This window comes from Cetorhinus maximus, chromosome 1 (genome assembly GCF_964194155.1).
Source record: "Cetorhinus maximus chromosome 1, sCetMax3.hap1.1, whole genome shotgun sequence".
NCBI classification, from domain to species: Eukaryota; Metazoa; Chordata; class Chondrichthyes; order Lamniformes; family Cetorhinidae; genus Cetorhinus; species Cetorhinus maximus.
In genome coordinates, this window is record NC_135879.1 from 79,676,095 (window position 1) to 79,696,711 (window position 20,617).

The 20,617-nt window shown below is 46.6% G+C and overlaps 2 protein-coding genes across 3 annotated transcripts in view; one reads left to right on the forward strand and one right to left on the reverse strand.

The window, feature by feature from the left end:
• Nucleotides 1-20,617, reverse strand: part of tifa (TRAF interacting protein with forkhead associated domain) — a 235,230-nt gene that overhangs the window by 191,599 nt on the left and 23,014 nt on the right. The gene's annotated exons all lie outside the window — the stretch shown is intronic.
• alpk1 (alpha-kinase 1) overlaps nucleotides 1-20,617 on the forward strand; it is a 150,784-nt gene that overhangs the window by 94,960 nt on the left and 35,207 nt on the right. For both annotated transcript variants that reach the window (XM_078542855.1, XM_078542850.1), the window contains 3 exons: nucleotides 8,294-8,380; nucleotides 9,895-9,971; nucleotides 16,038-16,133. In XM_078542855.1, coding sequence (XP_078398981.1) covers nucleotides 8,294-8,380; nucleotides 9,895-9,971; nucleotides 16,038-16,133 — 260 coding nt within the window. The remainder of the gene's footprint in view (nucleotides 1-8,293; nucleotides 8,381-9,894; nucleotides 9,972-16,037; nucleotides 16,134-20,617) is intronic.

A 20,617-nucleotide genomic window follows, 5' to 3' on the forward strand; every position in this document is an offset into this window, starting at 1 on the left:
GTCTATTTTGTGCTAGAACCATCTCCTTTTTGAAGGCCTCCTGTTATTCAATTAGTGTTTTGCTAACCAATTTTTGATTCCAATCCACCTGGAACAGAACCATTTTCAACTTGCTGAAATGATCCCTCCTCCAGTTAAATATGTTTACATTTGATTGTACTTTGTCCTTTTCCATAACTACTCTAAATCTGATGATATTATGATCACTCTTTCCCATTGAAACATGCTCTATTTGCCCCACTTCATTTGCTAGAAGAAGATCCAGCACTTCCTTCCTCATTGGTCTGGAAACACACTGATCCAGAAAACTTTCTCGTACATAATTCAGGAATTGCATCCCAAATTTGGCAATAAGATTGTTACTATCCCAGTCATTATCAGGATAATTTAAGTCCCCATGATCACTGTGTTGTAGTGCTTGCATCTTTCTATACTTTCTCTTCAAATCATAAGATCATAACCAATAGGAGCAGAAGTAGGCCATTTGGTCCATCAAGCCTGCTTGCCATTCTATAAGATATAGACGCTTATGACAGATATGGTTGCTGTGGATCACACATGTGTCCACCAGTACCCATATGCTACAGTTGCTACACATCACCTGCCCTGCCATCTTCATTGTATATTATTTAACTAATTATGTTTCAAATTTAGAAATACCACTCAACTGTTGTCTGCAGTTATATTAAGTAGTTTAACTAGCTAAGCTATAAATCTAATGCAATATTTATATCTCCCCAGTACCAGTTTAACTACTGCCCTCATTTAGAGTGATAAAATCTTAAAACTCACCAACCAATCACATACCTGGTCACCTATTTGATGCCTTTGAACAATCAAAAGCTACTGGAGACTGAAAAAGAGGAATAAAAACCTTACCACCTTCCCCCTCTGCACCAAATTCCCAGCTGCACCCAATTCATAAGTTTGTACTTGCACGTCGCCTTCTCCACTCTGTGTGGTGGTAAATAAAACCTGTCTGCTTTTATAGAAGGCTGGTGAGTCATGTCCAAGTTACAAATGCTAAGTCAGCTTCCTGCTACAGTAATTGGCACCTATTCAGGCAACCACTTTCAACTGATTGACAAATAACTGCCATTGCCAGGCAGTTTCTGTTAAACTAGGCTTTTTAACTAATTTTTAGTTTTAAAGTTCTAAGTCTGAGTCTGACTGTTAATCTAAATTTTAGCTTGAGAAAAACTTACCAGAGATATCCCACCAATTCCCAAGTCAACACCCATAACTCAAAGCACTCTGTCCTCGGCTCACTCCATGTTCCCACACTCTTTTTGCTCCTCTAACCCCTTCCCGCTGTTTGGTGACCCATTATACACCTGATGCGAATGCATTAATGTAAATTGTTTGGACACAAGTGTCAGAAACCTATGTGCTTGTGCTAACACCAGGCATAGTTCAAGGACAAACTGTTCCCAAATTCACTTGCCCATTTAGCTTCCAGAATTCCTGTTGCTGCACTACCTGCTTCAAAGAGACAGGTAGCTCTTGTCAAGATAGATATTTATTTTTGGCACCTTGAATGAAAATGGGCTTTCATCTTCTGAAATTGTTAGGGAATTATATAACTCCTTCTTGCTCATCAATGGACATCATATTGGCACAGTGGTTCCTCCCTTTCCCCCCCATATCTTTTACTCAACGTCCTATTTACAGAGGCAGAAGCAGAGCATCAACTACAAGCCGCCTTGACAGTTACTTAAAAATTTGTCTGACCCTCTCCAGTACAAATAACTATAAAAGGGCAGAAATCATTCTTCTGTCTACCCAAATAATAGTTCCATCCTGCAGTCAAAACATAGAATTCCACAGCCGGAACTGAAGTCTGCTCCTATTTCCAAACATCCAATGTGCATGTGCAAAATTGTTTTCCTTGTTCTTCTACATTAAAATACCACAAATAGAAAAGTACTGACTTTATTGGTCTGAAATTCAACTTCAGCAGTAGCACAAAATGGGTGTTAGTGATTTTATGACACAGCGGTTGGTAAAGGCTGAGTTATTTAAATCCCAGGGGAAACTTGAAACAACTGTCATAATGTATATTTTCAATTGGTATGTTTGAGATGCAGCTCTGAATTCAGGTGTAAGACCACCAAGCCTCAAGAGGTTTTTTATATAAAACTAAAGTAAACATTTATTAATTTACAACAAATTAAACACATGCACATGTCTACAAATTACTACCATAATAACGTTTAAACAAATCCCCAAATGAATCATTTCAAGGTAAATCTCCACCAAGGCAACAGCAACCCATAGACTTTCAACAGACAACAGGCAAAGCACATTTGACCCTTACAAATTCAAAATGAGGTTTCTTGCAATTTGGTTCACTTGCAGACACAGTTGGAGGCTTACAGGCTGGTTAGACCTTAAATGCCTCTACCTTGCACACAATCTCCTATCCTTCTTTATACCTAGCTTCCCCTTTGAACATAAATTTCCATGGTATCAGTAGGCTTTTAACTTCACATCTCCTGACAGTAACATTTTCATCCCACTAATTTTATTAGTAATATAAACACATTGCTTGATGTCTCCCAACTAGGTGCAAGATTTTACTCCCACTCTTGGACGTTTTATTCAACAAATGCAAATTAGCGCTTTACCTTCTACCCTCCTTACTGTTTACCCAATTAACATCTCAAACTACTATACATCAAAGCACCCAGACTAGCTGGCTTTAATCCAATTAAGACACGCACAGTCAAACACATAGGGCAGAAATTTCCTGTTGGCATGCGGGGGCGGGCCCCGCATGCTGACACGTAAAATGACGCGCGGTGACATCGGGCAAGCATCCTGATGACACCGTGCGCCATCACAATATTTTGGTAGGCGGGCGCACGATATTCTTGGATGTGCACCGCCAATAATTAACAGGCCACTTAAGGCCCTTGAGGCACCAATTGATGGCGATTTTTTGGGGCCCGTGCGATCTTCAGGTCATCACATGGGCGCAACAGGCAGGCGGGTAGGACATATTTGTATAAACCTCATCCACCGGTGAGATAAGAGGGGTCAGTAGGGTCATGAGTGTGCTCAATCAGATATTTGTATTTGAAAGTTAATGATACTTGCCTGTGTGAGCAGAAATACTTCAAAACTCATACCAGCTGCTTGGACAGGACTCACAACCTTCAGGTCAGCACTCTGCTGTGAAAATCCATTTTGGGGCCTGCAGGTTTCAGGAAGCATTCCTTTAGCCTGGGAATGGGAGTTGTGCTCTCCACTGGAGGCACCTCCTCTGAGGCCAGAAGGGGGAAGAGACCAGGAGTGCACATTCAGCCTCCAGGGGAGCCACCTTTGGGAGGAGAGCCGCAGGCACAAGGGGCGCAGGGCCAACCAGAAGTCCATTGCGGAAGGGGCCACAGAAGACGCCACTATCCTGCTGCTAGGGTATACAGGTTGCGAAGCAGCTACTTCAATATGTCTGAGGTGCAGTGCCAAAGGAGGCTCCATCTCCCAAGGGAGACAGTCAACTATATCTGTCAGATGATAGGCCCTGAGATCTCCGCTAACTGTATGGGTGGGCACCCCATGCCAGTGGCTCTAAAGGTCACAGCTGCTCTCAAGTTCTATGCCTCTGGCTCTTTCCAGGTTATCTTTGCAGTGTCTGTCAATCAGCTGTCCACACTTGTGTCAAGCAGGTGACAGACGCTCTATTCAGGCGTACATTGACCTTCATCCACTACCGCTGGGACTATGCCAGCCAGACAGAGCGAGCTAGAGGCTTTGCAGTGATTGCTGGCTTCCCCCGTGTCCAGGGTGCAATAGACTGCACGCTTGTGGCCATCAAGGTGCCAGCAGGTTAGCCCAGTGACTTGGTCAACGGGAAGGTCTTCCACTCCATGAACGTGCAGATAGTGTGTGATCACAGGATGCAGATTCTACAAGTCTGTGCAAGGTAACCAGGCAGCTCCCACGACGCTTACATCCTCAGACATTCCCAGGTGCCGGGGCTCTTCAGTGCTCCAGCCCGGCTGGATGGATGGCTGCTGGGTGACGAGGTCTATCCCCTCAGAAGGTGGCTCGTGACGCCTCTCCGCTATCCAAGAACAGAAGCTGAGCAGTGGTATAATAGGAGCCACGTCTCCACAAGAGCTGGGGTGGAGAGAACCATTGGTCTTCTCAAGATGCGCTTTCAATGCCGTTCAAGGGGCACACTCCAGTACCCTCCAGATCGTGTGTCGCTGATAGTGGTTGCATGCTGCGTGCTCCACAATCTTGCTCTGGAAAGGGGGGACGCAGTGGATGATGAAGACGTCAATGCAGTGGCTGCAGCTGCACACGATGAGTCCAGCAGTGACTCAGAGGATGAGCACGCGCAGGGAAGTGCTGAGGGGGTAGACGCTGACCCGGGCATACTTAAGGGAGGTAGGGACAACCGGGAGGCTTTAATCCAACGATCCTTCGGCTAGAAAACCTCAGATGGACCTCCAACAAAAGTCTGTGCTACAGGCTCCATACTCAATAGCTGAGTGCTACATCTGCCTGGATAGGAATATTAACTAAGGGCCAAGTCAATAAAGCTAAATGTAACACAACCCACTCATAACATCCTGGATAACCATCCACCTGCAGAGGAAAAGAAACAGCCTCAGCCATGGTCACATGTATAAATTTAATGATATAACAAAATGATCTACAGTAAACAAAATGACAAAGGTGTTAAAGAATGAACTAATCCAACTAACTAATCATGACCTCATTGCAGGGCAACACAAAAGCACCGTGGTGTGCCTAAGACGCCTTAAACTTTCGTTTTCAGGTGCTACATCTAGGTGCTGTCCTCTCGCTGGCACTGGCATCTGAGACAGCCTGCTCACTGTGCTGTCCTGTTGGCCTTGATGACCTTGGCGGATGTTCTCTGGCCCGTGGAGCCTGTGCTGGCCCCGCCTGGGAGGGAGCGGCCAGTTCCACAGCTGGCATCTCCCCAGTCGTCGCAGCCTCATCAGATGCAACAGTCACCAGCAGAGGGGTGGAGGAGCTGCTGCCCTCATCCGGAGCACCGGGAGTGGAGTCCGCAGAGATGACACGCAGCTGCTGCACTGACGTGAGGTCACTTCGGACCCCCCTGCTCACCGTGGATGGATGAACCCTGAGCTGGGAAACTTGGTGCCCAGACCATCTCCCACACTGGCACTGACCAGCTGAGGTCAATGCTGATGTGAGGGCTTGCTGGTCAGAGCACATCCCCAGGAAGCCCTGATTGGTCTCTTAGAGGAGCTTCTTCACGAGAGTTGCCATTCCCTCCATGGAGGAAGCATGGCGCTCGGCCATGAGGCTCATTGCATTGGCGAGGGCCCGCGTGGGCTCCTCCACCACGGAGACCAAGCCAAGCATAGCCTCATGTATCTTCACCAGATGCTCCCGCACACCCTGCTGGACTTCCAGCGTTTGCTGCCTCATGGATGACTCCAGAGGCCCATCATCAGGCACCAACTGAGCATGTGCCTGGTCCCCTGCAGTCCTCTGACTGCTGGCACCATGGGCACTTTCTGTCTCCGCCAGCTCCTCCAGTGACTGTGAAGTGCCCTCACCGCTGTGCCCCGGGACACTAGCCGATGATCTAATTCCCACCGAGGTGCCAGTATCTGCGCTGGTGCCTGCCTGGCAGAGATGGTGTGACACTGGTGGGTCAGAGACTTCAGCACCCTCAGGCGTGAGTGGGGGCTCCTGTGCCTCCTCCGCCCAGCCCTGCTCCGCTGATGCTGAAAGGAAGAACAAGGACAGTGGATCAGTTAACGTGGAGACAATGTCAATATGCATCCCTGTCCCTGTCATTATGCGCTCATCCTTCCATAAGCAATGGTCAAACCATGTTGCAGACTTCAATCACTGAACATTCAGCAGTGTCATGGCTATTGGGACACTAATGGTGACTTCACTGCTGGGCAAGCATACCTGCCTGTGGCACTCCAGCCTCACCGACACCGGTGGACCTGGGCGCATGGCGCCTCTCCAGATCGAGGGCCTCCTGCTTGAACCTGGTAATGATGGCCAGCTGAGCCAGCCCCCCGCCAGTTCTCACCTGCTTGTCGGCATTATGTGCATTCTTCTCCTGAAAAGGAGAGAAGAGCATTGATTAGTGCAACTTGTACCTGGACTCTCTTCACGGACGGCCCACCCCAACCAGAGTGGTACATTGCTGGGCTCCAGTGTCTCCTCACCCCGCTGCTGTTGGCCACTCACACAAAGATGCCAGGCCTGTCCCCCCATCACCGCCACCCACCGCCCCTCCCCCCCACCACCCCCCGCCCCGCACCCCGGCCAAATGCAGCCTACATCACATTTTGCACCACACAGTCCAACCTTGCAGAGCAAGGAAGCACAAGCATGTGGAATGCAAAGGGAAGCAGTTGGATCAGTGCCCCGTCACCCTGCATGTTAGCAGCCTGACTTTGACATGTTTTGCAGTTGTAGCACTGCGCCTAGGTGCAGATTCTCCAGGTTGACCCCAAAACAGTAATGTACCACATGCTGCGGGTGCAGAACCCATCTCATCAACACCCTCTCAGGGTGACCTCGGCATGGCCAATATCTGCCGGCTCACCCAGCGAAGGACACATGCTGTCAATGATTCAATGCAGTCACTACACTCAGAGTTTGGTGGGGCGGGGGGGCGGGGGGGGGGGTGGGTGTGAGGGCGGCGGCCAGGGGGGAAAACCAACCTGCTGGGTTCGCTGACCAATGCCAACATGGTACTCAACCTTCCAGAGCACAAAAGGCCATTAAAGCGTTTGCGGCACTGGATCCACATGCGCTGCACCACGTCGCAGGAGCTCACTACCTCCACCACCTCCTCCCATGCACGCTGGCTCATGTAAGGGGGCCTCCTCCTCCCGTCCCTTGGAATGAAGACCTCTTGCCATGCTGCCATCTCCTCGAGGAGGGCAGCAAGGCAATCATCTGAGAAACGAGGGGCTCAGCGGCCCCCTGCCCTACCCTCCTGCCTGGCCTGCTCACCAGCAGCGCTCTGGAGAGCCCTTCTGCTGGCCATGTTTGACAGCCTTTGCAAGGCTGCAGGAGGACTTTTAAACAGGCCACCAGGTCGCCACTGGACCTGGCAGTCATAACGGTCCCGCCGCCACCCGCTCACTCCAGCTCTCCCTGGGAGCCGCGTTTCACGCTGGGCAGGCCTTAATTGGCCCGCCCGCGTAAAATGGCGGTGCAGACTTGACCACGGGCAGTGATGGGGTCCGCGCCCACCCACGCCCGCTCCCGCATGGCCCGTCCACCAGGCAGAAATTTCTGCCGATAGACACAGACCCCACTACAATTCCAATTCAAAAATAATTTCCAATAACGGTATAGACATCAATATCTCTTCATGACCGTGAATCAACGTCCCATTTTACACCCTACTCAAATTTCCTTTACATTGACTCTTTATCATCATGAACTTCCCTCTTGTTGATTTTTTCCAAGGTGATGGTCAGGGTGTGCAGTTGTGTATCCTAGTGTTCCTCCTAAATGAAATTTGACTGACTAGCGACTGGACCAGGCTAAAATGTTCACCTGCTACATAAAATCCATATACTACAATAAATTCTGGGGTGTGGAATCGTTTCTATGTTCCCAAATCTTTCCCCCATCCCCCACCCCATCGGACAGCAACCACCTAGGAAAATTAATCCTCTATTTAATCTCTTTCTTAAATGCACTGTGACAAGATCTTGTGGCGCAGTGAGTAGCATCCCTGGCCTCTGAGTCAGAAGCTCCAGGTTCAGGTCCCACTCCAGAGCTTGATGGCTAAAGAAGGTGCATTCATAACACAGCTAAACAGGTTGAGTGTCAATTTGTAAATCCTTCCAACGCCCACCAATGGCAGGTGGAAAGAGTGGGAGAGATTCCTGGTCAACCATGAGATGGAAATAAATTGAAGCCTCTACCATCACTATTCATAGCTCCAGGCTACAACATGAATGTAAAGGTGTATATTGACAGAGCAACGCAGACTCTTTGTGGGGGCTTGTTGGCTGGATGGCTGCTGTGGATCAGATCACTACAAACAGCATGGGGTTCATTCCCCATTCTGGCTGGGGTGGATTTGGGACATGCCTCCTTACCCTACCCATGGTGGAGTTTGTGGCGCTGTGGGTTGGACATGCCTTCAGGTGGAGGATTCAAGAAGAAGAAGAAATGCACTATAATTGGTTTGGAACGTGCAAAACCTCTAGTGCATAGTAATTCAACTATATAATAGGATTAATACATACTATATAATTTTACTCTTTCTGTTGACTCTCTCATTACTTCTTGTAACATGCAGGTACTTGGGTCTATGAGAAAAAGAGTGACCAAACTCTGGTACGGGCTGTCAGTGTTCAGATAAGGGGACAGATACTACAAAAACTCGGTGAGATTAAAGATCGATTTAAGACATCTGGCACCATGTTGAATAATGTTGTGATATGTTCAGTTGGTTTTATTTGAAGCTTTTCGTTTCCAGTTGGTAAGTGCCTTACTTATTCAGTTCCATATCTTATAACAGAGGTCACGGAGCTATCATGTCTGGGCCTTAATTATGTCCAAAATCTCTGTATGAGGTAATACTCCATCCACTGGAGGGTAGGTGCTATGACCCCAATTGACATCAGTCTTGCTAGGGCTCCTTACGGCCATAATCAATTGAAAGCTGCCTTGATGTTGAAAGCAGTTACCTCTCCTTTGGCTCTCAGGTCTTCTGTCAATGTCAGATTCAAGGCTGTGATGATACTGAAAGCCAATGAGCATCAGTGAGTAGAATATTGGTGAGTAGGTGGCTTGATGGCATTGTTGATAAACCCTTCCATCACTTTACTGATGGTTGAAAGGAGGCTTCAAGGGCAGTAACTGTCTGTAATAGATACATGATCTTTTGGTAAGCCTTACCTGGCAATCTTTCACATTGTCAGTCAATAACAACCGCTGAACACCTTCCTTGGGGAGTGTTGCAGTCTCAGCAGTAGCCACTGGTCCCAGTGGTGCTGCTGGGACAAGAGAGCTGCCAGCCATTTCATTCACCAGCAGCTCTCTGAGTCGGGAATTCCTCTTGGAAGACGACAGAAGGTCCCCTTCAAGCTAATTAAAAGCCTGGCAGCCATTAAATGGCAATGGGGTGAACTGGCCAAGCACAGGCAGGCTTACTTTTAACATTTACATCACAAAGTGGGGACCTTGGCCCCAGGGTAAAATTTAGCTCTTAGAGTGACCTGAATTGGTTCATAGTGGCATTTATCATGGTAGGGGCCTGGGGGTAGAGTGAGTGGGGTCATCTATTTTTCAATTTTAGCTGAAGACATTTGTAAATACTTGCACTCATGCTGGCTCTGCCTTATTTGAAGATGGGATTGTTGATGGAACATCCTTCTCCTGTTAATTGCCTGGTAGGCCACCACCATGCTTGACTGGATGTGATAGTGCTTTCCTCACAAATATGAGTTCATATTAGTAGCCAAGTTTGCTGTATCAAGGTTTGCACTATTTCAAACATCAAGCCATTTTACACCATATCATAGAGCCAAGAAGGCATTTAAAATACAAACAAATGGCCTCAGTTGATCCCTGTAACAGACTGAAACCTATACTAGTAGTATTAACACCAAGATGGTGAAAGATTGATCCTGACAGAAAGTATGTGGAATTTCACATGGAAGAGCGATTGTCCAAAATAATAAATATTTTTGGATAAATCCAAAAAATAGAGTTATCAACATTCCTAGAACCAGAAAGGGAAAACATGCCTGAATGAGGTCCTTTGTGGTCAAAATGTGTACCCTTTAGGCATCCGTGTAGTCCAGTGAGCTGCTGAGCTGCAAATAGAATTCTGTATTCAGAGAAAAGTTCTGGAAACCTCTTAATGTTGCTGTTTTATTTTCTGATAAATTTTAGGACTGTGGTATGAAGCTGCAGAGCTGATCTGGGCTTCCATTGTTGGGTTTTATGAGCTCCCTCACCCAGATAAAAAGGTTTGTTTTGATTGCTTTTTTCCTCTTCTAATTTTCCCTGAAGATTTCCTCCCCCTAACCCTCCTCTCCTCTGAAAGCAGTGACCTGTACTGAAGTTTGATTTCACAGACACCACCAGCCCCCTCAGCAGCTATATTTGCCATTCTTCATGTCCGGACTTGGACATTGAGTGTTAACATGGTTCTTTTCAAACTTTCTGCTTTCCAACCTAGAAGGAGCTGACTCCAGCTCTCTTTTGGCCCATGGATGGCATCAGTCCATTGGTATCTCACACAAGTGGTCACCTTTAAAGGTGTCAGTCTAGGCAGTGCACGTGTCTCCGGGATATTCAACCATTTAAAAGCATCATAGCTGCTGAACCTAACCCTGTCTGTATGCATATTGAGAGCATGTTTCAGTGCCGCAACACATCATTAACAAATCATAGTGAAGAAAAAATTAATTTGCATAGAGTCACTTACAGCAGCGCAGTGCAGACTTCCCAAGGGAAGACAGTGCCTCAAGCATACACCTTCATGACCTGCCCAGAGTTCTCCAGCGATATCATTGAAGGAAGTCACATAGTGGGGTGTAGATAACAGCTGTGGTGCTTGAGAATCGACATGAGTCTGCGTCACGCCACCAAAAATGTGCAATGTGGACAAATGTCTTCCTCAGTATGTCACACTGATTATATTGGCTCTCAATTTCTGTGGGGGTCAGTCTGATCTCCAGCCATAACTCTGGCAGAATGCCCAGAGAAATGGTGTAAACGACTGTTTTCAACAGCAGATCAGGTAAACTGCTGCAGAAATTCAATGCTCTGGCCAGGTAAAAATAAAATATGTTTGAAAATAACATTACTTATTCCTTTGGAGGATCTGGATGTGTGTTTTTAGAAATTACACCTGCTAAAAGTGGGACCTGTGCTTTTCCCTGTTTTGATAAATTGCTGTGGCAAAATTACAACCAATATAATTCAATCATATAGTTTGACTTGAGAAGCATTCAATGAAACTACCTCATTACTCTGTCACTGAATACATGGAAACAAGGTCAGGCTGCAGGTAGTGATAACGCCAGTGGGAGAATCTTGTGTGACAAATGGTTGCCTGATGGCAACTCGCCTGCTCCAGGACTCCTCAATATCAAGAGGGCTGAAGCCCGGTGTGGTCAGTGGCAATGCAGGCCCAGTGGGAGGCTGATGATTGCTGTGGGAGTATATGGGGGAGACACTAGCCTGTGGCCTACATTAATCATTTGGAGCCCAGAGAAGCATTGCTGCACTTATGACCTCACGAAAATCATTTTAAATGTATTATTTTTGGTCCAATTTTCCTGTGTCTCCAGGTAAAGTTAGATGCAGCCTGTGTTGTTAGCAGCTGTCTCCCAAAATGGCTGTCAAGACCTATGTGTGCAAAGATTTACCCATCTGGCTGCCCAGCAGGATGGTGGGCTGGATTTTTATTTTGGGATTAAAGCCCCAAGGTCAAGGTCCGGGCCCTTTCGCGGAACGCAGTTTCTGGAGGGTAGCCAATTAGTGGCCAGGGAGCATGCTCGCCATCCAATTAAGGAGGCCCTCCAGTAATGGCACATCGGCAGCCCCCTGTCCAAGGTTGGAGTTGCCAAGCCATTAAGAGAGAGAGGGTACCTCACAATGGAGGTGCCCTCTGAAGAGAAAGTTAAAAATTTCAATCTAAAATGGCCATAGCTGCCAGGCCATCACTGTGGGATCCTTCCACTAGCCGGCAATTAGCTGCTGCCCAATGGCCATGATGGGTGTTGGGGGAGAGGTTCCCTTTAGTGATAGCTGCCATCTTTCCCTGGCTATGGGCGTAATTTAATCCATTCTGTCGCAGCAGGAAACGTGGTGGCAAGGCCCACTCAATTATGGGAAAGGCCATGGGTCAGTATGCCAGCAGCAGGAAAGCCTCCCACAATTAGGTCGGAGGTGGGAAGGGGACCAGGAAGAACTGCTCACAGCGGGTGTCAATTAGACTCATTAAATTCCACCCCATGTTTTGGTGTCAGTGGGAACATTCCAGTCAGCTTTTGCTGAGTGATATTAATAGGCCATTTATTTGGCCTTGTAGGCTATCCACTGCTTACAGGTGGGTAGCCTTCAACACCTCCCCCAATCCGCAGTCCCACTCCCCCCAGCCACCCCCACCTTGTTGCTATCAGAGCAAAAATGGCCAGAGTCGGGAACATGCCGGTAAATCGGGATGCTACTCTCTGACCTGATTTTTGGACCTTCCAACCTCTGGCCCCTGATGGGAATTGAAAATTCTGCCTGGTGTCTCTCCTCAGAAGCTCCCAACTGAGTTAAGGAGCCATTCCTTAACCATAGTTGCATAATATCAATTTATCATCATGCTTAAATTTTCTGAATAATTTTGATTATCTAGTTCAAAACAGGAAAAACTGTTGATTGGTTTGATCATCCTTATTGTGAATAGAAATGACAGTGATCATATTTTAGGTGAAATACAATGATCTAATTTATTATTCCTGACTAATCTATGTGAACGTAGATTCTTGTAGTGTTCAAGGTTGCAGGTTAATGGGTGAAGAAAAAGCAGGTTCTCCCTGCGCTGTTTGGTGCACGAGATTTCTTCTCCACCAATCAAATAAAATTAAAACAGCCATATATTGCCAGGATCCCCTCCATATTTAAGTTGTGCAGAGACAGATATAGATATTGGTGTGAACACAAAGTGGTAGAGGATATGGATAGAGTTAAAACAGTAAATGTAAATAGTCATTTGGTAGTACAGAACTTGAATATTGCTGAGAAAAGAGACATGTCTAAGCTTTTTGTCTTGCACTTATCAGGACACTTGCAAGGATACAAATATAAGGGGAAAACAACAATTTATATTGTATGTGAAGGAAGTGCTGATTGGTTGGCAAGTAGCGTTACCATGAAGAATGCACCATTGATGGTGACTGACAGTTAACTGCCAAGCATTATTTGAAATTTAAACCAAGCAACTTGACCCCAAGGCATTGCCCTGAGGAATGAGTCAGCGAATGGCTGACACTTATTTTGTTTAGCTGAAACAGGTGCAATGTATGTACATGCTCTTTCTGCCTGCAAAGAACAGGGCCCTGTGTACTAATTTTTGCAGCTTCCAATGCACACAAATGTGCCACATTGCAAGCCCGATTGACAATCTTAAATTGGTTGTCAGTATAATTCTTAGCACACTGAGGATTATTCAGCAAATGTTGTCCAAACGTGGAATCACAACTGATGTTGGACATTGTGTTTTGCAAGCACAGGCTGGTTGGGTAAGGTCTGTATGTCTTTTTAGCTGTGGCAAATACCATTCATGTTGCTACTGCATAGTAGCAGTGTGAAACAGTTAGCTTCACCTGTTGCTCAAATTTTTGAGATACCTTGCCCTTCCAGGGGAACCTGAGGTAGACTGGGCACTTTTCAGGGCCGAAAGTGACAGAGTTAGGCCGTTCATGAGCTTGCGTGATGTACAGTGCAAAATGATCTGATCAAGGTAGCCATTATCCTGCAGGATGCCTTTGGTGCGCCCTATTTCAGCATCTAGCTTGCATGATCAGGCCCTATTTACATGGTTGCCGATAAGACCAATCTTATCACGCTTGGAACTGTAAGAATCCCAATGCATATATTGACCAGTGAAGGCAGGCTCACAATCGTGTGACTGTGTCTCACTTTAGCATAATCGATGCGGCAACCTGGTAAATAAAGCCCGAGCCATTTGCTCACTATACAAGCTTGATGCTGTATTAGGGCGTATCAAAGGCATCCTGCAGGATAATGTCTACCCTGATTAGATCATTTCGACTGTGTATCACACGGGCCTAAGACCTTTACTTGCAGCCCTGAAAAGTGCCCAGTCTACCTCAGATTACCCTGGAAGAGCAAGGCATCTCAAAAGTTTGAGCAACAGGTGAAGCTAGCTGTTTCCCACTGCTACGATGCAGTAGCAACACAAGTGTATTTGCCACTAACAGGATGCTGCTGTCAAGCCAAAAAGATGTTCTGCCTATCACTCTAATGAGTAATGTGTTATATGAATTTCAGTGCCGGTGTGATGCTAGTTATGTAAGCCATACGTCCCAAAGACTGGTGGATTGTATCAAACAACATGTCCCAGCCACCATTCATAATGGGCAGGGTGCAGCCCGTCCCAACCAGCCCGTGGTTGCAAAACTCAAAACAGTGTCCAACATTAGATGTGATTCCGCGATTGGACAACAATTGCTGAATAATCCTCAGTGTACTAAGAATTACGCTGACAACCAATTTAAAATTGTCAGTTGGGTTCGCAGTGTGGTGCATTTGTGTGGGCTGGAAGCTGCATATATTTGTACTTAGCAGACAAAGAATATGTGCACACATTGGGCAGAATTTTGCCGTCAGCGAGCAGAGGGCGGGGCCCGTTCACCGACGTGTAAACTGACACGAGATGATGTCAGGCGGAACCCCCGACGTCACCCCACCCCATTTAAATTTTCAGGAAGGCGGAGGTGCAGCAAAATCAGCTGCGGGCCCGCCGACCTGTCAATGGCCAATTGAGGCCATTGACAGGATTATTTAAACAATTAAAGGACCTGCCCATCCAACCTTAAGGTTTGTGGGCAGGCCAGGAGCCCTGGCGGCAAATAGAGAAAACATGAAACCTCATCCACCAGCGGGATGAGGTTTCATGCAGGGTTTTAAAAATTTTAATAAAGTTATTCTGTAAATTATGACTATGACCCATCTCATGTGACATTGTCACATGAGGGGGACATGTTAGGGAATTTTGTTTTTTCTATTTTTAATATTTTTCAAAGTGGAAGCGATCTCCCTGAGGCTGCACTTAGCCTCAGGGCGATGCGCACTCTTTTGTGCGCATGCGCAAAAGAGTGCACTCTCGATTTTATGGAATCCCCCCCGCCCGCACAGGAAGCGCATAGCGCTTCCCGCCGGATGTCACGCTGGGCCCGCCCATGTAAAATGGCGGTGCGGCCTGCATCGCTGGTGAGGATCAGCTCCCCGCCTGCCGGAGATTGGGTCGGGCCCGCCCACCTGACAGGCAGAAAATCCTGCTCAGTGTGTCTGTTTCAGCTAGACAAAATAAGTGACAAAATTCTCTGACTCATTCCTCAGGGCAATGCTTTGACTATTCATGGTTAAGCTGCCTGGTTTAAATTTCAAATAATGCTTGGTAGTTACTTGTCAGTCACCATCAGTGGTGCATTCTCCATGGCAACGCCACTTGCCAACCAATCTCTTCACAGACAGTATAAATTGTTGTCTTTCCCTTATATTGGTATTCTTACGAGTGCCCTGATGAGAGTAAGATGAAAAGCTTAGACGCATCTCTTTTTTTAGCAATACACGGTAAATGTACAAGGATGACCAGAAACTGAACTGGACTAGCCATATAAATACTGTGGCTACAAGAGCAGGTCAGAGACTAGGAATCCTGTGGCAAGTAACTCACCTCCTGACTCCCCAAAGCCTGTTCACGATCTACAAGGCACAAGTCAGGAGTGTGATAGAATACTCTGCACTTGCCTGGATGAGTGCAGCTCCAACAAAACTGAAGAAGCTCAACACCATCCAGCACAAAGCAGCCCGCTTGACTGGCACCCCTTCTACAAACATTCACTCCTTCCACAATCAACACACAGTAGAAGCAGTGTGTACCATCTACAAGACACACTGCTGGAACTCACTTAGGTTCTTTAGACAGCACCTTCCAAACCCATGACCATACCATCTAGAAGGACAAGGGCAGCAGTTACATGGGAACACCACCACCTGGAAGTTCCCCTCCAAGCCACTCACCATCCTGACTTGGAAATATATCACCGTTCCTTCACTGCCGCTGGGTCAAAATCCTGGAACTCTCTTCCTAACAGCACTGTGGGTGTACCTACTGCAGCGGTTCAAGAAGGCAGCTCACCACCACCTTCTCAAGGGCAATTGGAGGTGGGCAATAAATGCTGGCCAAGCAGTGTATACCACATCCCATGAATGAATGAAAAAAACATGTCATTTGTACTATTATTTGGAGTTAAAACCAATTTGTGTTAAATTATTTGTAATTCTAGGGCATTTCCACTTCACTGGGCATTTTGGCTGATGTGCTGGTTTCAATGAGTGATGACGATTACAACCGATTTAAGGATGACCCTCAGACGGATCTGGTAAAGTATCTTTGACTGTTGATGCTTCTAACAGCTTAAGTCCAAGGGCAGAATTTTATGGCTCTGTTGCGGCACGGGCGTGGCTGTAAAATGCAGTGAGCCATTCACAAATCCATTGACTTTGGAGGGACCGTAAAATCCCGCCGGCATAAATTTCCCCTCAGTGTGTTTCTGAATTATGAAAGTAAATCATTGAGCCTAACAGGCCTAAGTCTAGAAATTGCTGGGTTAAGGACCTGAGGGTAAAACAGAGAGAAAAGGCTGGATTTCCTGACAGGCATCAGGGCCCTGATATCAATTCATATTAGGGTTCTCAGTCTGCCCCTGTTATCAGCACACCCTTCAGCACAGCCTTCTGGGAAGTGACTTCCTCATTGGCTGTCTCCGCGCTTGCCATCCTATTAAGGACAGATGGGCATGCTCCTGATGCTGCAGACCTAACCAGAGGATACACAGCAATGTCTGTAGCCCCACAAGGAGAGAGGCTGGAGGGCCGGGAAAATAGGAGAGGAGTGATGTTGATTCCTTCCCATCTACGGGGGACTTTGCCAGGAGAGGAATGGGAAATAGGTTGGCTGTGGTTCCACGGAGGTGGTCAGATCATTAGTCCAATTAAGGCCCCACTTAGTGACCATTTTGTGCCCACATCAGTTTTTTTTACCAGTGCTGGAGTGGCCCATGCCATGTGCAGAGGCCACCAGTGACCTGGCAACAGTTCGGTTTCCAGCTCCATGCCCCAATGACAGGGCCATGAGCATGAAAGGTCACAAGCTTATCAGCGACTCAGCCTACAGGGGGCTTCCCCTCCAACCCAGTGGCCCGACTGGCTTTGGACCTTTGAATTTATAACTTCAATGTCGGCAACACAGGTTGCCTCCATGTTGCAGTGTCCTCTCAATCATCTGCATGCCTTGCCCGGTAGAGCTGCCAGCCTGACATCGCTGCCAGCCCCCTGAGGCAAGATTTGGACATGTTTCTCCACTTTCTAGGAATAGAAGCACACGCTGCTCCCACAGTCAATATTTTCAAAAAAAGTCCACACTACACCACAGCCTATGCCAGGACCACTACTTTTTCCAAATACCAGCATGGGTTCACATACCCCGAGGTTTGAAAAGAGCAAGGTTAAAGAGGTAGCCCAAAACAAATCACTGTGCAAGGATTAGAAGAAGCAAGTGGTGGTGGCTACTGAACCCCAGAGATCTGCTGGTCAGAGGTCCAACATTGTTGTTGCTCTGCTGCAGTGCCTAGCAAGACCATGGTTTGCTTACAGAGGTTTCTATCTTAGCAAGATTGTCTACATTAGTCATTTGCATCCATGAAAAACACACTGCAATGTTCACAGGAAGACTCTACCCACTGTAACAAAAACAGAAAATGTTGGAAAAACTCAGCAGGTCTGACAGCATCTGTGGAGAGAGAAAAGCAAAGTTAACATTTCGAGTCCATATGACCCTTCTTCAGTGCTGAGAACTCAGCTGTCAGACCTGCTGAATTTTTCCAGCATTTTCTGTTTTTGTTTCAGGTTTCCAGCATCTGCAGTATTTTGCTTTTATCCCTACCCTCTGTATAAGAACATGAGAACTAGGAGCAGGAGTAGGCAATTCAGCCCCTTGAGCCTGCCCCGCCATTCATTACAATCATGGCTGATCTCATTTCAGCCTCAACTCCAATTTCCCGCCCTCTCCCCATAACCTTTCAACCCATTACTAATTTAAAATTTGTCTATCTCCACCTTAAATTCATTCAGCGTCCTGGCATCCACTGCGCTCTGAGGTAGTGAATTCCACAGATTCATGACCCTTTGAGAAAAGTAATTCCTCCTCATCTCTGATTTAAATCTACCACCCCTTAGCCTAAAACGCTGGCCTCTCATTCTAGAATGCCCCAGAAGGGGAAACATCCACTCCACGTCTACTTTGTCTATCCCCTTTAGCATCTTATATACCTCAATTAGATCTCCTCTCATCCTTCTAAACTCGAGCAAGTATAGGCCTAAACTGCTCAATCTCTCCTCATAAGACAAGCCCCGCATCTCTGGAATCAATCGAGTGAACCTCCTCTGAATCGCCTCCAGTGCAACTACATCCTTCCTCAAGTAAGGGGACCAAAACTGTGCACAGTACTCCAGGTGTGGTCTCACCAATGCCTTGTACAGTTGCAACAACACTTCCCTATTTTTATACACTTTATCTGTGCAACCAAAGGTGAACAGTTGTTTGAACTCTGGCCTGGCATAGGGTGCAAGGCAACTTTTGCGACATCAGCCATAGAGTCCCAGTGCCTCATGTAGTCCCGAGGCAAGATCCCACCAATTTGTTATGATCCCGGATAAGATACCCCAAATTGTTAACTTTCCAAACGGGACCCCGATTTTGTAATGCTCCTGGGTGAGGAGGAATGAGCAGGCTCCCCTTCTTTATTCAACCCCCTTGGTTGGTCACAAGGTTAATTTAAAAGGAATCCCTTCCTTTTACCTTTTCCCCATCCAAATGTATTTATGTTTTGAAAGGAGCCAATTTAACCAGACTTTCTTGAGTCAAAGAAAGAATAAGTTTATTAGTTACTAAAACCGAAGGAAAAAATAATTAAAATGCAACACACATTCACACAAATCGGAAATGAAGGGTTGAGCCCAAATAAAAATTAGAAGAGATATATGAATCAGTCTTTGGCTTGTCCATGAGGCATAGATGGTGAAACATTGCAGCTGTTAAGTTGGGTAATTCTGATAGAGACTACTTTGGCAGTTTAGCAGTTGGTTTAGAGACACTTTGTTCTGCAGGCTAGTTGAAGAATCTGTCCTATTTTCTTTTTTAATTGTGGCTTTGCTGACTTTCCCCCAGTAACAGAGAGAGAGAAGCGAGCCTTTGCCTACAAGCTGCAAAGGGGTGCCTAGTCAATCTTCTTCTGCCATGACTCTCACTAGCACACACGAGTACACCAGAACCAGAACACACAGATCAGGTCTGCAGCTAAGTTTTTAACCCCTTTCCTTGTGTTTTCCTGGAAGAGAAAAAAACAAACATGTCTTTTACCCAGAGTCTATTTCCATTCAACTCAGATGATTTCCACATTCTGAGATATAACTCAACAGGAGATGGTTTCTGCTGAGATGCGGTAATCAGTCTCCATTGTCTCCACAACCACAGGAGGTTTTGCATTTCATCTCTTCCTTTCAAATGGCTCTGCCTGAAGTAGGCCTTGACATCTTTTTAGGTGTGACATTCCATACTATCTCTGGACTAGCCAGCCAAGTATAATCCACGTAGGAACGTTCCAGAAAGTGGTTACTTTACACTCTCAACCATTTTTTGCTCAGTGTCTTTGCTTGTGTGTCCTTTTTAAAAACACAAGTCTTCCTTAAAAAGTTCAATATGCCCATAAGCAATTTGAGGCCGTAATCCACTGTCGTGACACAAGTTTTAAAGATGCTGACATGCAGGCTTCAGTTTGCTAGTAGATCAGATAACGACAACCAGTAAACATGATTCACAGATCTCAGAACTATCCAACAATGAGGGAATAGCCAGCAACAGTGGCACACCTGGCATAGCCACAGATTTATCCCTCAGGTTGACACCAAGGACCAAATTTATGCTCCCAAATCATGAGGGCAGAGTCATGAAAATTCCCAACTTTGCAAACCCAACTTGGGAGAAAGTGCCGCAGGTATTCTGATTTTTGCCCTGGGAGGACAGGGATAAAGGGAATCAGGCCTGCCTACCCCCAAAGTTTTGGAGAGGCTGAGGTGTGCCCATGGTGGGTTATGCAACTCGATCGGGGATAAAAGGCGGGCCAGTAAGGAGCACCTTCTGTGATGCAGGGAGTGTATGGAGGTGCTGCTTTCACTTGGAGGAGACGTCATTGAGCAGTCCAGTGAGTGCAAACTGTACAAGTTGTCCAACTGGTTGCTGAAACTGGAACAGATGACCCATCATGGGCTTTCCAAAGGACAACATATCATTGCTGTTGCCTATTCACTTTATAACGAAGGAAGTCACTCAACCAATTTACGGCCGTAAGAGCTTCACAAGTCGCAGCCATGGAGACGGCAGCATCTTGGCACCATCAGCTGCTCAAGATATTCTGTATTCACTTAGGTTACTATAATGCCTCAGGGGATGGTGGATACAGACCACATTTGCCACAATCCTTTGCCCTTCTACCTACCCTCTTTTCACCCATCTCTCAGGATGCGCCCATTCAATTGACCCCTGACCAGGACCCTGACAGCTGAACAATTTAATGGTACAACTTTCTGACTCAGATGGAACAAGTCAGCAAGGTAGTTAGTGGTTGGCAGTACAGCATGCCATCTGGGGCTGTCAGGAACAAAGGCCAGGCTACGTTTGTCTATTTCCACCCCGCTTCTCAACATTAGGTGTTAATGAGTTGGAGAACATGGTTCGTGTATGAAAGCACACAAATGTATGTGAGACCATTGGAAGCTGGATGCCTTATGTGCCTTTTCGTTTTACATT